The 17,615-nt window shown below is 56.3% G+C and overlaps 1 protein-coding gene across 2 annotated transcripts in view; it reads right to left on the bottom strand.

The window, feature by feature from the left end:
* Positions 1-17,615, bottom strand: part of LOC111160429 (regulatory associated protein of MTOR complex 1) — a 339,277-nt gene that overhangs the window by 182,945 nt on the left and 138,717 nt on the right. For both annotated transcript variants that reach the window (XM_022523546.1, XM_022523548.1), the window contains exon 5: positions 11,138-11,284. In XM_022523546.1, the coding sequence (XP_022379254.1) occupies positions 11,138-11,284 (147 nt within the window). The remainder of the gene's footprint in view (positions 1-11,137; positions 11,285-17,615) is intronic.

Raw genomic sequence — 17,615 nt, 5'->3', positions numbered from 1 at the left:
AGCGAATGACCTCCTGAGCCATCTGGACCAGAGATTTTCCATGCCAGGTGGGTCTGTGGCCCGTCAGGCCCGAGGCACACAGCACCACAGGAAGGTGTGTCACAGGGCTGGGGCAGATGGGGGACACTCCGGACCTCCGCGCTAGGTGCGAGCGCCCCTCCCTGGCCCCAGAACCGGGCCACCAGGCAACTCTCTGCGGAGTCTGGAGGGAACCGCTGGTGGGCGGCAGGTTTCGGGGGCGCCAGTGCCCACACGGAGAAGTGCAAACAGGGCAGAACTGCAGCGGGAGACACAGCCGTGATGCACAAAGCCGATTCCACAGTCTCGTTTTCCTTTTCAGAGAGACATCTACTTTCACAGCAGGGATCTCGGAGGTTCCCTGGTTCGAGCTTTCTGGTTTATGATTTGCTTCCGTGTTCAGCTTCCTCTCTGACAGAGTTACGAATGAGCAGCTGGCCTCCGGCCACAGGCGTGGACGCTGCGCTCTGTCCCCCAGCGTCTGCACGGAGCGTCTGCAATCTCACGCCCCCGGGGTTGGAGCACCACGTGCTGGGCGCCGGCCCGTGGGGAGGTAGGGAGGGGGCGGTTCGCATGCCAGCCGCCACGGCGGAGCCCCGGGGGGTTTGACGAGGCCTCCCTGGCCCTGCACAGGTCTGTCCTGTCTGGCCCACGGGCGGTGCTCCCATGGCACTGTCCGGCACTGTCGGGGGACGAGGCCACACAGTCTACACCCCGGGCCTCACCAGCGTTTGGCCCAAAGCCTCCCAAGTCCCGGACCCCGGAGGTGCTCCCTCGATGCCGAAGGAGGAAATGACAGGTACGTTGAGAAACATCTTTATTCCAAATACATCCACTAGAAATTAAATTTCCCAATTCAAAATAGGCATTGCTAGAAACCCCAACGGCTCCACAAGCCCCTCGCAGCATGTGGTCACACAGACGGGAGTGGGCGGTGGGTCCGGCTGCAGATGGCCTGCAGTGACTGGCATGGTCGCCTGTCCAGCGGGAAGCATTCTGTCACTGTCCCCTCCTCCCACCATACCATCGGGCGCCCAGAAGGCACACGAGAGCTCTGCTTTAGGGGTCACTACGATGGCACCATTTGAAAACAGTGACATTCAAGGCAAAGGAGTCCGTCCACCAGCGAACCACTAGTTTCCAGGCTCACTCATCTGGGAAGACAAGCACCTACCTTAACAGAGCAGTTTTTCCCACACACTGTTTTGGTTTTGTATTTACCTAAGTTACTGGCTGACCTTTTCATCGCACTTACTCTTTGGAAACAGCCTGCACGAGCGCCGAGAACTCTGCAAGGCCACCCGGCACAGCCGTGAACGCACCAGCAAGGGCCACCACGCAGCCCAAAGGGCGGGTCTGACTCCCACCTCCGCCCAAGGGGATTTCTCCCGGGGAATCTAGAGACTCAAACCCAGGAAACAATTTCAAATTTCAAAACTCACTGGGGCCTTCTGGAGGATTTGGGAAGGGTCCAGAAAAGTCTGGCAATGTGACACACGGCAGATTCAATGGAGACATCTGCTACGTGTCCCACACGTGCGGGTCACGCGGAGCCGGTGAGGGCCAGGAAGCACTCATCCTGGACACACGGCGGCTGGGGCTCGTTTTCTCGATAGAACTCCGACGTCATGCTGCTGCTTTCTCCTACGGACATACACATGCACGAGACACCTAACCTCAGGGCCTTTACCCAGTGCATCTGTGAGAACAACACCTACCCGGTAACAACTCGGGTTCCAGCAGCTTCTGCACTCGGTTCGACGATGTCTGCTTATGGTGGACGTCTTGCAAAGTGCAGAGAGACCGAGATCCGCAAAGGACTACGTGCACTGCTGACCCAGCTCCTTCCAGAGTGTAATGCGGCCTCTGTCACGGGACAAACACTGTACCAAGACCAGCCGCTGAAAGCTGCAGTCATTTCCCATAAATAACTTACATCAGTTTCTATGAAATACTAAGTAGCAATTTAACAGCCTCGTGGTACTCACGGCTGAGGACGACGGGCTGTCCAGGAGGGCAGTCACTCTTGCTGGACAAAGGCCTCCCTGGTGCCCAGGAGCCCTCAGAGCTGCCCATCAAAGGGCAGAAAAGACCCCTTTAGAGCGAGATTGGGGTGATCACCGGGAGAGCTCACTCGAACGGACCGTGCGCTGTGGGAAGCCTTTTGGCTGTTGGCAGCTGGACAGCTGTGAACACAGAATCTTTCTATACCTCAGTGAGGACCTTAGTTCAAACCTGAAACCAAATTCTACCCCCCAGTGACTCCTACACGGCCACCAAGGAAAGGAAATGAGGCACCGAGGAATTCTGCAGCCTTCTACTTCAAGAAGAGAATTTCCATTTTTTGGCTTTGTGAACAGTGCCTCTACGAACACGTGTGTGCACATTTCTGTGTGAACATGTTTCCAGTCCTCGCGGGTACAAGCCAGGAGTGGATCAGTGGGTCACACGGCGGCTCCAAGTCTAATAGGTGAGGAGCCGGCGGGCCGTCTTCCAAGTGGCCGCACCACTGACGTTCCCTCCCGCAGGTGAGGGCTCCGAGTCCGCCGCGTCCGTGCCAGCACCGAGCATCACCCCTCGCTTTATTTTAGCCATCCTGGTACGCGTGCAGGGTGCCTCGCTGTGGTTTTGATCTCATCTCCCTGGCGAGGGCTGCCGTCCTTCCCCGGCTGTCTGGTGCGGGCCAGGACCGCCAGCACTGTGTGCAGTGAGAGCGGCGGGGGCAGACGGCCCTGCCGCGTCTCTGATCTCAGTCTCCTGTAAGTATGGGGACGGCAGGAGGCTCTTCAGAGATGCTCTCTGTGTGGCTGAAGGAGGTCCCCCCTTTCCCTGGCATGCTAAGAGGAATTATTCTTAACAGGAAAGTGTGCTGGATTTTGTCAAATGCTTTTTTGCATCAACTGATTTGATCATATAGTCTTTCTTCTCCGTCTGTCGGCGAGGTGGATCCCGTTCATTGATTTTTTTTAACCAGTGAGCCAGACTTGGGAGAGCTGGAATGACCCCACACAGTCATCGAGTGAATCCCCTCTAGAGCTCACGGGAGCCGACCCACTATGGTTTGTTGCGGGATTTCTGCGTGTAAGTGTGTGAGACACAGTGGTTTGTGGTGTTTCATATTTTCCTTTTGTCCCGTGTGTCCCTTCCGACAGCAGGTAACGAAATTCTGCCCCCTTTCCACCTCTGGACAAGCTCTGTGCACACCCGGCACGAACGCCTCTTCAGATGTTTGTGGGGTCCTCCTGCGAGACCACCTGGGCCTGAAGACTCCCTGTTCAGGGACTGTTGAGTCACAACCCAACCTCCCTCGCAGTTATTGGGTCACTCACGTTATCCATCTCAGACGGCCGGGGGCTTGGCATTTGTGGTTCTGGAGGAACCGGTCCCTCTCGGAAGTCGTCAAATGCCCGAGAATGAAGGTGTCTGTGGCATCCCCTCTCGTTCCTTCAGTGGCCACAGGATCGGGATCCCCCTCCTCCGTGTGCTGGTCCACGCTACTGAGGATCCCCGAGAAGCAGCTTTCTGCTTCGTGGGTGTCCACTTTCTCCGTTTTCAGTCCCAGCGACTTCTGCTCTTACGGCCACTCTGGTGTTGTGGCCGCTGTGGCTCGTCTGGTTCTCCTTGTGCAGCTGGCTGCGCTTGTGCCGTGCCGGAAAGTGTGAGGCGCCCAGAGTGACGGTGCCGGCAGGGGCACTCTGGGGGGCGACGCCCCCAGGAGTGGGGTCCACTTCTACCGCGCGAGGACACGAGGAGGAGGCCCCAGCGGAGAAGGCCTTCATCTCGGGCTCCAGCCTCCAGAGCCGGGGGAAGCGCGTTTCTGTGGCTCATGAGCCCCCCCGTCTCTGCTGTTCCGCCACAGTAGCCCAAACGGACAAAGGTAGATTGGATCTTCTGACCCCTGACTTATGTGTTGCTAATTCTTCTCTGACATTTTTGTGTTGTCTATCACCGACTTCTGGTTGATTCTACCACGATTAAAGAACATACTCCGTGACTTTAATCATTTCATATTCGTCAAGGCCGGCTTTATGACCCAGGATATGCTACACGTTGATGAACGCTCCAGGGACACTGGCCGCGGGGGACAGTGTTCAGTGTCCGTCAGACCCTTAGGATGGACATTCCAACATAGACGGCTGTTTTGTCTCCCAAAAGAGCCAGCTTCGCTCCCTCTTGTGCAGTCCACATGCCTTCTGCTTCTTCCCCGAGATGCGAGAATTAGCACGTGTCTTGGTCTCTGAGCTGCCTGTGCGGACACCACCTGTGCGCTCGGCCCCCGTGCCCCCGGGGAAAGGCAGCCTCCCAGCTTCTCCAGCATGGCTCCGTGTTCACCCGCCTCTCACAGCCAAAGGGACAGGTGCCCCGGAGGCTCTGCCGCCCTCTGCCACTAAGACCCTTGCAAGAGCGTGTTGGCCGTTACCCCCGTGTCCTCCAGCTCCATGGCAGGCAGGTGGCGAGGACACGCCTCCCTGAGAGCAAACGGGCTGGGCAGGGGGGTCTGAGCCACAGCCCGGGGTCTGGCCGGGATCTGCGTTCCAGAATACTGAGTAATTCCTAGCATGTTTTAAGGCAGATGAAATTAGATAAAATGATTAAACTATAGATTTACCTTTGGACAAGCTCCCGGTTTTGTGATGGCTACAAACAGTATATTTTATTCATGAAACTGGATTAATCATTTCTTCTTTGTTTTTTACATTTCATGGAAGTCAGTCAAAAAGCAAACATATTCGATGAATCACGGACATATCCAAAGAGGACGACCACCCACAGTTTACCAAGATGTGAATTTACTTGGGGGACCACGGCGGTAAGCACGTCCTGCACATCGGCCTCCGATGCGGTGTCCGACAGGTTTGCATCGCGGACCTGATTACAGCCAGCGACACCGGAAGAAGAAACACCACAGACCACACGCACCTAACTGTCAAATCACCCGTGTAACACCCGCCGCGTGCGGTCCCTTGAGGACGCGTGCAGACCCCGGGAAGTGTTTATGAAGGAAGCAGTGGGGCCGTTCCTCCCAAAAGGTGAACGACAATGGGACACACTGCTCGCCTGCGGGTCCCATGATACCGTCGGCCAAGAGGGCTCCAAAACTCCTCCGGCAGAGAAATCACTGCTTTTCCTCCCTAAGCAGTCAGGTTACCAGTGGGGAACTGGAACAGGAGCTGACAGAGGAGATCTTGGGGTCCCACACGACCCACAGGAGGGACAGTGCGCGGGCACCCAGCCCAGCAGAGCTCAGGGGCCGGTCAGGTCCTTTCCATCACACAGACGATGGGATTAAACATAAAATGCTCTGCAAAGAGAACGTGCGGGACAAGGAAGGGAGGCTGTACCCATTAGCTCAGATGCGCCGGCAGCCGTGGCCCTGGAGTGGGAGCCCAGCTCTGCTCTGCGCCTCCCCTGACGTCACCTTCCTGCCCCCATGGCTCCATATCCCGGTGCCCACTTGCAGTGAGAGTTCCGACGCCCTCGAGGCAGCTTCTCCCTATGGCTTTTCCACAAACCGTTCTGCTTTCTGGCCAGTGCAGCAGCCCCCAGACCCCCCGCGGACCAGCCTGGCCCACTAGACCCTTCCCCTCCATAAAGGATGGCTTTCTTCCCCCCAGCCAGCCGCTATGGGATCCCAATTAAAGGGGTTGCTGCTGTATTGTTTTTAGATTAAACTCATGCACTCTCGCCTATAAAACAGTTGAAACGGTAGCATTTCTTCTTAAATTATACATGAAACTCCTCTGTTCTATGTATGAGAATGTCAAGCACATTATACATTTATCACTACTCGTTTTGAAAATCTTGCTATTACGAATTCTCACTGCTTACTCTACAGAAAGTGTAAGGTACACAGCGGTGGACGTGGCTGGCCTTTATTAAAATGAAGGCAGGAAACTGTCCAGAGTGCGGGCAGAGGAGCAAGAGGTGAAGGGGGTCCCAGCCACAACCTGCCGTGGCGTGGGCTGGAGGACCAGGGTCACGTGACTAGCTGCCATCGGACAGCCCACGGCTCACCTGCGAGCCTGGGCCAGGCATCCGGCCACCATCTTCGCCGCTCCTGCCTGGAAAGCTCTCGGGTTTTCTTCTCTAAAAGAGTTCCTGATGCACCTGGGGCAAAGCAGGGCGGCTGGTGAGGCAGTTGGCATCCCAGGGAGGTAACAGCCCTGCATGGCGACTACGCCCGCAGCCAGCCAGCCCCCCGGCCACTTTCCCGGCTGAGAATTCCCACCCGTGAGTACAAGGGGGCTTCCCCTCCCTCGTCCACACGGGAGACAGCGCAGAGTCGTCACACGCCTCCAGGGTAAAAGAGAACAATCCTCGTAAACCCAAGAGAAGAGTCGGTACTTGAGGGAATGGGCATGACACAGAGAAGAGGGGACGCCATTTACAAACCCACAAATGAGCACGGTGACACCTAAAGAACAGGAACCCACTTCTCATTTCTCCACCGCCCGCAGGTGACAGCTCCGCGGCTGGACAGGGTGGGGGCTTCGAGGCTGCTGCACCGGAGCCATGGAGCTGGGTGGGCCTCGAGGCCCCCAGCACAGCGCCCCGCGTCCCCACAGCGGGTGCTCAGAGAACATCGCACATCCACACACACCGACTCCTCGCGGTGAGCGGTGGCGGCGACACACACCTCTGCCGGGACGCCGGGAACCGGCCTGCAGTGCCAGGCGACACCCACGGGCGCCGGAGCGCAAAGAGGACCCTGACGCAGACTACAGACTCGGCGGCCAAGTCCACGGGCGTCCTTGTGACGTGCTGTCAGAACCAGAGTCCACAGTCCTACAGAACGCAGTTTGACGCGTCCTGAAGAGAGGCAAAGAGTCCGCAGTTAGTTCTTTTTTGTCAGAATTACTTTAACTCTGTCATAAAATGTAGTCACCGTGACAGACGTGTGACGATGTCACATGTCAGTTCGTACACAGAACGCCCGCGGGAAGCAGGGTGGCTCCATTTGGACTCAGGGGTGCTGCGAGAGCGAGTGTGCTTGTCGCTACGCAAACATGGGTCCACGCGACAGGTCTCCGTGAGCCGGGGCGCCATGTGAGCCAGTAGCCGTGGGCCGGCCAGCAGTGAGCAGAGGACGGAGGGCAGACGCGGGACTGGCTCGGTGGCGTCCAGGGAAGAGGCTTGCAAAGCGCCAACAGTCCGCGAGAGGAGAGGAGGCCACTGAAGGCGGGCTGAGCGGTACAGCAACCGTCCTGGCCCAGGGAAGACACACTCCCTGCTCCCCACTGGTCACCTAGAAGTGGCCCGAGCACCAGTCCCAGTCCCAGTCCCAGGAAGACTGTGCTCAGGGCCGTGGCTTGCCGGCATGCTGCTCAGCCCAGTGTGTCTCCGGGGAACACCACCACACCCAGGCCCTACATGCCACCCGGGGCCCCGCAGGGCTTGCACACACCCAAGGCTGCACACAGTCACTGGCAGATTGTCCACTTACTCGTGCCCCATGCCACTCCCTGCCGCCACCCCCAAGCACAGTGGGGCCACGTCACCCGGGCCAGCCACACATACAACGGGACGTCTGCTCGGCCGTCGGTGAAGAGAGGCAGATGTGCCAACCCCGGCCCGGGCCCCTTCCCACCTCATGCCTGGGCACTGCCAGCGGCCGGAGAGAACGCCACTGGCCAGAGGCGCCAGAGCGGAGGGTACGAGCGGCCCGGGCCCAGCTGCGCAGTGACTGACCCCACGGCGAGCCTCACAGAGCTTCCTGACAGAGACTCAGCGCTGCGGGTTTAGAAGCAGTGGTGAGCTGCTCCATCCCTCCCGCCAGAAGCATCCAGATGTAGGCGCCCAGCGGAGGGCTGAGAACGATGACCCCCACACGCCCGTCCTCTGGATGTGACCTGAGGGTCTGCCCCAGCAGAACAAAGGAGAAAACCAAGGAAGGGGCAGAGGTGGGCTCTGGAAAACCATGGCTGCGCCCGGGAGGCACTGAAGGGGGAGCCCAGGATGGCAGCTCTGGGACGCACTGTCACCACAGCCACCTGGACGAGGAGCAGGGAGCCAGCGAGCCACACACTCCGTCCGGGAAGGGCTCGTTCCGTGATGCTCTGCGATCCCAGCAGCTCCAGGAACCCAGGAGACATGAGAGAGCTAAGTCAAGGAGAAAAGAGAAAGTCTCCAGGAAAGTCAAAAGAACAAAAACCGTGACGAAATACGAAACCAAAGCACCTGGTTCAGCTGTGTGGTGAGCTGGTTGTGACGTCTGTCACGTTTCAGAACTGGCCCATGTACCAAGCATGGGGACTCCATCAAGGAACAGAAGACGGCCAGAGAAGTCCACACGGAGCCTAAAACCCGAAAGACGTCACCGACTACTGATGGAACTAGAAATACACAGAAGGGTTTTATTTAGATGTGCAAAGGCTACAAAGTACACTGAGCCTGAAGCCCGTGTTTACAACTAAACGTCCGTAAGGAGGGGAGGGGTAGTGAGTGGCCGCCCCCATCAACTGCCCTGGAGAACGCACTAACACAATGGGCAAACACTGCATCACGACCTGTTGCCACCAGAGCTCTACGTCCCTTCACGTCTTCAACCAAACACACTGGTGGCAGTGCCTGTGGTTTGTCCGATGGCCGAAAGCTCACAGACAACCCCAAATCTGGGAACTGAGAAGCCCCAGGACAGGCAGGTTATCTGCACTTACAGAGCTGCTCAGCAGAGGAACCAGAGCGAGAGGTCCCTTCGGAGTGAGCCCTGGCCAGGGCGGGCGTGACCAGGACGCACTCTACCCGCCACTGCCCCTCTGTGCCAGCTGATCTCCAAAATCATGGCGTATGCTCACTTGGTAATAATAAAACTACTTATTTTAAAAAAGAACATTGAAAGCACAGAGACTTGAAAACAAACTCTTAATGCTCAAACTACAAAGTGACGTGACCCAACGAAAAACGTGCAGAAGACGGCTGAGTGGCAGCGCGTGCTCCTGGCGGAGACATGGTTCGAGCCGCGAGCAGTAGTTTTCGCAGTGCTTTCCGGGGGTCAGGGAGGGCTTCTGCGGCACCAGCAACACTCTCGCGGCAGCTCCCGGTCCTCAGCGTGGCAGTGGGCCCACGGAGAATGTGAAAGCCGACAGCCGCCCTCTGGACGCACGCCCCTCGCGGTATCCCGCCCTGGAGGCTCTCCGTCCCAGGAACCATCTCTGCGCCTTCCATGCAGTCACGGTCACCCTCTTCTCCCTACAGGTCGCACAGCCCATCGCACCGGCCGACTTCCTGCAGCTCACGCTCCTCGCCTCCCCGGGAAAGCCGCTACGGCACGCGGAGACCAGCCGCAGAGTGGGGAGGAACGACGCGGGACAAGGAGGCGAAGAGGCTACACTGGACTCCTCTCCCTCCAGCACACCACGGGACAGCGAAAACGAACACTAAGAGACTAGCTGGGAGCCAGTTTTATCACTTGTCATTTTCATCTCTGCTACTTATGCAAGAGACCAACGGAAGAGCCGCAGACTGCAGGACGTGTGGCGCAAACGCGAGACTTCCCTGCGCGGTAATTACAGAGGAAGGAGATGAAAGTCAGAGCTGATTATAAAACACATGGCGGGATGTACCGCCATCTATCCGCCGCTTCAGATAATGGATTTCTCATTTGCTCTCCCCCATGAGAAATTAGTCAATTAAACATTTTTTTCCCAAAAAAGATGCATGGAAGGCTTTTTCGCCGCACTCACTGAAACGAGCAGTTTCCGAGGCTGAGTAAGGCTCGGCGACATACAGGGAGCACGAGGTGGTGACGGCGCAGACCGGGAAGTTGGCGCTCAGGCCCCCGCCCGGGGGAGCACCTGCCTTCCACAGGGGGCACGGGGGGAGGCCGCGTCCACTGCGCCGTGGGCCGCGGAGGCAGATGCACTGTCCTCCTTCACCAGCCTGAAGCTCAGGAACCGGGACCAGAACCAGGCAGCATCCTCCGGCATCTCACTTACATATTTTACATGCAAAAAGAAAAATCTTTTTTGCAATATTTGTTACTTGATGTGAGGAAAAGCGTATCACCTCTCGGGGCTCTGAGTCTTCGGCGCTCATTGGATGACCTGTGCCTCGGGTAAACGTGCAGGAGACGCCCAGAAGCAAGGCAATCATCGGACGACACGAAACGCGGCCTCCCTCCCCTCGTGACAGAACGCAGAAACCACGCCTCGCAGAGCCGGGTTCCGTCCCCAAGGAAGAGGGGCACGGTCCGCGCGAGTCACTCTTACGCCATGCTCTGCACGGGGACTTCATTTATAAATATAAAATCCTAAACTGCATGACATGTTAATTTTAAATTCTGCCACATAGAATTTCAAATTTTATCGCTGTTTATGTCAGCCACAGCCTCTGATGAAACATGAGGGGGCACAGCATCACATTAAAATTGAACAGACACGAACGGGCTGGAGGCAACACGTACTCGTTACCACGTTGGCTCCGGAATCGAGTATTTCCTGCACTGCCACCGGTCGGAATTCATGATCCCCTCGAGGCCGCAGAATATTTGATTCCCACACTCCCGCGCAGACCACGGGATGGGAGGTCTCTTAATTGAAAATGCCTCTGCAATTTCTCTTCAGGATTCACTGTTCGGTTCAAACATCAAATATTAACTAAAACAACCGAGTGAGCCGTCTCTCCACGAGCAGAGCACGGCCCTGGCTCTCCAGGTCCTCAAACAGAAGGGACTGGTGGCCATGCTGGCGCTCGTCTTCTGCACTTAGCTCAGTGGGTGTTTTTAACGCACACGCGCCCACACGCGCACCCACACGCACACGCGGCGGGGACAACGACAAAGACGTGGAACTGATGGCTATGCCCGGCCACGGGTCTGTTCCTCCCACAATCGATGTGTCTGCTTTATTTAAGCATTTATCTCAGAGGCAGAGGCCACTGGAGCGCAAACCAACCCTGTTAATGTTATCACTTAATTAATGTTTAGATTAAAAATGACACTGAGTAAAAGGAGATGTAAAAACACGCCCCGAGGCTCATGCCGCATGCCTCCCAGCTCTTTGTCACTGAACCCACCAGGGCGCCCCGAGCGCTCGGAGACGATGAAGGGAGCCGGCCCCCGCCCCGGCCTTGAGGAAACCCGCGGAGATTCAGCCCCAGTCCTGGGGCACGAGGGCCTCACCTCCAGCTCCTGCTCCCTCTGCAGGGCGAACTGCTTGAAGGACTTGACGATCAAGCCGGCGTTGGAGCAGTCATAGACGAATATGGACGGGCTGCCCATCCACGTCTGCAGGTCATACACAGACAGCGGGATGTACTGTGTGTAGTTCTGGAAAACAAAACACAGTGCACGTGTGACTTACATCTCCTGCACAGGACCGCCAACCCGCCCCCTGCTCAACAAGGGAGGGACGACACCCCAGGCCAGGCGCCACGGAGGGCTGCGTCACGGCTCATGAACGTGGGAAGTCATAGCCAATGACACCCTCTGCCACATGCCCGCGTGCCACTGTGCCCTGACCTGTGAGCGCCAGACGGCGGCCCCAGTCCTGTCCCCACTCCAGAGCTCCTCGGCTGTCACTGCCGGATTCAGCGGCTCACTGTCTCCTGCGAACCCGGGCCATAGTCCTGCTCGTGGCGGGACTTCCCTCCATGCGTCCTACCAGCAGGGCTTCCCCATCTACCTCCCTCTCCCAGGAACCAAACCACGGTCCCCCTTACACACTTAAAGGATGTGCACATGTCCCTTTCCCTGCCTGCCATCTTCCTCCACGACTCGTGTGTGCTTCTAGAACATGCCACGTCCCGCACGTACCAGGGAGATGTTCCGAGGAGCTGCCTAGGCTCAAATCTGCATGTTTCCCCCAAAGTACCTTCTATTTCAGAGAACCGTAAGCACGTAATCCTGCAGATGACTTGGAAATCACACTTAAGGGACACAAGCGGATTTGGCACTCTGATTTTTTCAAACCACTGAACAGAAACTTATTAACATGAATCCACTAAGTGAAATTTTTTCTGGACACACTGTACTGTTCAGTACTCGAAAACACTCGGGAGACGACTGGGAATCAGAGAGCAGGATGTTCTCACCTCAGCAGAGAGATGAGGACACTCATCGCTCAGAGGCTGGGGTCTTTCGGCACAGACCACCACCCGCATTGACCCTTCCTCGCACCCCCCCATGCCCGGCGGAGCTGCCAGAGTCAACACCGTATGCTTGCAGCGAAGGGGACTGTGTTCCCCGCAGCTGGGCCTCTGGTGTCGCCACAAGGACGGCAAGAACGGTCAGGGAAACAGGCCAGGAGCCCAGAGGACCCTGCAGGGCCCAGCGACATCTGTGACGGGACGGAGGCGGCCAGCAGAGGCTTTCCCGAAACGCACAGCAAATAGGAGATCTAAGTCAACCCAGACGGGATGAGGCCACGCGCGGACAGCACAGGTGCATGTGCGTATAGGGGCAGACATCTGGCCCCGAGAGGGATCCCGCTCCACTGACGCTGGGCCGCTTTGCCAGGCTGCCCTGCCCCTCCCGTGGCTGGCAGGTCGTCGCTGTGTTACGATCGAGAACGTTTGGAAATGCCATCCCTGGGCATGCTCACCGGACGCTTCCACACGTGTCGAGGCTTCCCGAAGGAGCCTACCGAGTCCACGCACGCCCAAAGTACCAGCGATCTGACAGGCTGATCCTAAAGTCAGCGCGGAACAGAACTGCACGAGACCGTCACGCACACACGCACCCGTTTTCAAATAAAGAATAATGAGCAGGGACCTGCATAAGATACTAAATATATATAAATCCGTGGTAATTAAGGACGGTATTAGGGAGGGTGAGAAAAACAAATCAACAGAAGAGAACATCCAGAAATAGACCCACATATATAATTACAACGAGGGCGGCAGGGCAGCTCCGTGAGGGAAGAACAATTCCGCAAGTGACGCCACAGAACGTCACCAGCCATTCAATGTTGCTGAGGTGCCACGTGCAAAAAATACAGGACAGATTTTAAAACTAAATATAAAAACAAATAAAAGATTTTTATTTATTTTGGTTCAAGAAAGTCCTCCTACAAAACTCAGAAGTCTTGAAGAGAAATAAAATAACACAATAATCATATAATTCTGAAAAAACACACACCAACGACAAACGATTCAAGAGCAAAGAGAGTACAACACAGTGACGGGATCTTCCCGGTGTTCGTGGCTGCAGAGCTTCTGCCCAGACCCACGGTGGTAAGAACCACACACCGGCAGCCGCACCGCAGGACGGGGGAAGGGCTGTGAGAGCTGCGCGCTCTCGATGAGTCGTGGGAACACACGTTACAATGCGAACCAGCTATCCGCGCACGCGTCTGTCCTCGCCCCGCGAAGTGGAAGACGTCCAGAAGACGGACGGAGCAGGAAGCGTTCGACGGGCTCCAGTCTGTCGCTGGCGGGCGTGTGAGTATGGAAGCTTTTAAATTTAAAGTTTTAGTATTATTATTTTTTTAGAAAGACAGTGTGTTGGGGGAGGGGCGGGGGGAGAGAGTCTCAAGCCGGCTCCCTGCTGAGCACTGAACACGGAGCCCAACGAGGGGCTCGATCTCATGATCCGGAGATCACGACTTGAGCTGAATCAAGAGCCAGAGAGACAGCCGACTGAGCCCCCGAACGGCCCAGGAAGCTCTCCTGGAAGGCCATTTGGGAGTACGTACCAGTTTTACACGCACATCCCTTTGACTCCTAGGTGTCCATCCTACAGAAAGACTTGCCTCTGCACACGGAAATGTACACGGTGGAACGATACTCCTGCTGTAAAACCCTGTCAGCCATCTAAATGCCACCACGGAAGAGACGGCGAGTCGAATCTGTCTTTCCTCCCCTGCCTCACCAGTGCACGTTCCCGCTGGGCGCGCTTCCCAGCTCCCTCCGCAGCTCAGTCTGACCCCGCAAACTCCGGCCAACAGGACACGATCAGAAGCGATGTGTGCAAGTCATCAGGGCCACCCTCCTGCTGCCCTCTTCCTCTCTCCCCCTGCGGGAATGCAGACATGGTGACACATCTCCAACCACGCAGAGGACAAGAGCAGAGGGACAGAAGGGGACGGTCGGATGGAAGAGGCCTGGGCCCCACATCCCGAGGAGGCCCCAGCAAGCCCCAACAACCTTCGTGGACCACCACAGCCCATCCCGCATCCTCGCACGTCCCACATGAAGGACCATTAAGCAGAGGAATGTCCACACATCCATACCCCGGACCGGGCTCACTGCTATGGATTGAGGCAGAAAGATATTCAAGCCGCATTATGATTTAAAAAGTGCAAGTCTTAGAACACTGCCCAGATGACGATATCATCGGGGGGTGGGGGGGGAGCGCGGGAGCGGGGAGGAAAGGCTCTGTGTGGGAAGCACGCATACCTGGGCTCTGCTCCGCACGAGACGGGGACCTGGGAAGTGTCTGTCACAGAAATGGTGCTGAAGGGAGAAGCGTCGAACTACTAACCAACGTCCAAAGCACAGCTGTTCCTCCCGTCCCACGTCACCTCAGCGGAACCAGCTTTCCAGGCCGGGGGCGCGCAGGGCCCCCTCTGTGCGGGAGGCCACCGACACCCCCGGGCCCGCCAGGCGGACGTCTGGTTTCTCCCCCCCAGAGCTCCCCGTTCAGAGAACGCATCTTTCCCTTCTCTTGAAAAACATACTCAAGGCCAAGTTTTCATTTCAAACAAAGACACTGAAATGGGTTTTAGATAATTTATTCATCACAATCCACTTCATCTGCCAGGTTGCATTAAACACGAAAAAGAAGGGTCCCCCCGCTTCGTCCGACTGTCCTCCAGGCTGAGCCAAGCACGGGGAGGCGCCAGGACAGGAGGCGGGGAGAGCGGCCCTGGGCTCCCGGGGGAAGCCGTGACCTCGGGGGAAGCACCTCCCCATTTCTGAGAAGACTCCGGGTGCATCTTTGGCCAAAAACGTCCAAGGGTGAGGCAGAGGTCTCAGCCACAGTCACGCGCCTCCTCCTGAGGGCTTTCCCGGAGGGACCCCCGGGGCAGCGAGCCTCCTTCTGACCCCGTGCATGGCCCCATAGCCCCGCTTGCGAAGGGGTCCACAGGAAGACGAAGAAGATGCATTTTCCTTCCACAGGGCATCCTCCCAACACAGGACCCCCCGTGGGAGGGGATGGCCCGGAATGTCAGGTGTGGAAGAGGCCGGCTCCTGGTCCAAGCGCGGCCGCCAGTGACTGGGGAGCGGGAGCCCCAAGCAAACTCTCCGTCCCTCAAAATCCATCCAGCTGGAGGCCCACTGGTTTCGCGGACCCTCTCTCTGCCTCTCCTTTGTCACAAATAACCAGGTTCTCCGTCAGTACTTCTAAGTAAATATCACTAAATAACAGCACGTACTGGTTTTGAAAGCTGTGCTCTACCGGCGGTGGCGGGCTCCCCCTTCCGCTCCGTGCCCAGCGCGTCCTCGAGGCTACAGAAGGGCGGAAGGCGGAGGCTCCTCGGTGCTCCGCTATCAAACTCGCACACTTGTAATTCTAGAGCCGCGTCGGTGCCCAAATCCTACCGAATCATTTCTCGTAACTACTGTACCTGTACTGAGAGTGCCGCGGGCTCCAAGAGAAAAAGAGCTGTTAATTTTATTGTAGACCTGACTTTTCTGAGGATTTCTAGGACTTGATGTTTGCAACCACTGAAGACGGTGGGTGCAGATCCCATCTCTTTAGGAGAAGTGCTGGAGAACTTGGGACTATTTCTTTGTGAGAGCTTCAACGTTCAAAAAAAATATGATTCCCCTGATGCTCAGAGATAAAACCCTAACCCACTCCTCGGATGTCTTATCCTATTTGAGAACCGGATTAACAGAGCAGAAGTTCTCAACCCCACGTGCATCAGTCCGGCAGGGCTGGGGGCAGGGCGGGGCGGGGCGGCAGTTACACACACACACCCGGTCCCCTTCTAGGCAGCCGCTGGGGTGGGACCCGCTCCTGCAGTGCCTGGGGCGGCCGGCGAGAGCGAAGGACAGACTCGGGGACCTCACACCTCACTTCCCGCGGCCTGTGCGCCTCCTGCTTTAGGAGGAACACCCCCAGATGCCTTTTTCCCTTTATGATTTAACAGTTTACACACACTGATCAGGAAAGAGTTTGCTGTACGATAATTTTCAAAGGAAAACACTCGCTCGTCCACCAGTCGACTGTAAGACTTTCAACCACAAATTCAGTCTCTGATGGATACAGGCTCCTCGGGTTTTCTGTTACATTCTGGGTCACTCTGGGTAAGTTGTGTGTTTTAAGGCATTTCCCATCTAATTTAAGTTGTTAAATGTATTGGTATAAAATATTAATCTGTCCTCATCTCTTCTACGTCTACAGGGTACGGGGTGATGTCCACTCTTTCATTTCCACACGTGGATCCTGTTTTCTCTTTCCCTCTTGATCCATCCAGCTAGAGACTCGTCCTTCAGAAAAATGATGTGAGCAGTCGGCCCTCTCCACGGCCCGTCCTCCACTTTACTCCTTGCTGCTCTTTGATACGTCTCTCGTTCTACTGGCTTTGAGCTTAGTGGGCCAATTGTTTTCTAGTTTCTTAAGGCAGAAACCGAGATTCTAATTTCAAACCTTCCTGCCTTTCTGTACAAAGATTTAAGTGAACCGCATCCTGCAAATCTGGTGAGCCCCAGTCTCACTGTTCAGTCTCAATGATCTTTATTTCCTTTGTGGTATCTTTCTTAACACACGTGTTACTCAATGTGCAAATAGTTGAGGATTTTCCAGATATCCTGCAATTCCAAGTTCTGTGCCCAGAGGGTACACGCTGCAGGAGGCCGATCCCCCAGGCCTCACGGAGACGTGGGGGACCCGCGCGTGGCCCTCTGGGGGCCCCACCAGCCACACCTGAGAGGGTGCCCGGTCCGCAGTGTCGGCAGAGGCTGGTGTCTGCTGTGCAAAGTGGCCGATGGTGGCGTTCCAAGCTTCATGGTGGTAACGGATTCCTTTTTAACTAGAAAACACATACTATGTCTAGAGTTTTCTCTGTGACAAGGTTTTTAATTGCCCACTTTAGCTGTAATTTTAACTTCCATTCTGACCCGCCACGACTGACAGACGGTTCTTCGAAGCTCTGAAGGACTGTGGACGCGCGGCTTTCTCTCTGGGGCCGGCACGCTAGCTCTGTGCACTCGGAGCGCTCCCGTCAGGTGCACACGCACTCGGGGCGGTTCACCTGACCGCGGGTCGTCATGAGATATCCTGCTCCTCCTCTGGCAACACACAGTCTCCAAGTCCGTTCTCTGATTGCCAACGGGGCCAGGCTGGCCCTCTGACCACTAGTACCTGTGAGACACACCATCGTCTCCGTATGTACAGCGCGTCCCTGTGGATGGCAGGAAGTGGGGTCTGACTCTCAGTCCCGTCTGCCACAAGCTTAGGACAAAACATTCTAGAGAATAACCAGTCTGGACCCACCAAAAAGTCCATGTGCGGTGTTGGGCGAGCGAAAGCACGAGTCGCAGACCAGGAGGGAGAATTTACAGAACACACACCTGATAAAGCACTTGCATCCAAAATACAAAAAGAATCTAAAAAGTGAGCAAGAAAACAACTCTATTTAAAAGTGGGCAAAACAGGGGCGTCAGGGCAGCTCAGCTGGCCGAGCACCGGACTCTGGGTCTCGTCAGGTCTT

The sequence above is a fragment of the Enhydra lutris genome, unplaced genomic scaffold (genome assembly GCF_002288905.1).
Source record: "Enhydra lutris kenyoni isolate GAN:26980312 unplaced genomic scaffold, ASM228890v2 scaffoldscaffold75, whole genome shotgun sequence".
Taxonomy (NCBI): domain Eukaryota; kingdom Metazoa; phylum Chordata; class Mammalia; order Carnivora; family Mustelidae; genus Enhydra; species Enhydra lutris.
The sequence above is the reverse complement of the archived record's forward strand: the minus strand, read 5'-3'. Positions and strand labels throughout refer to the sequence as shown.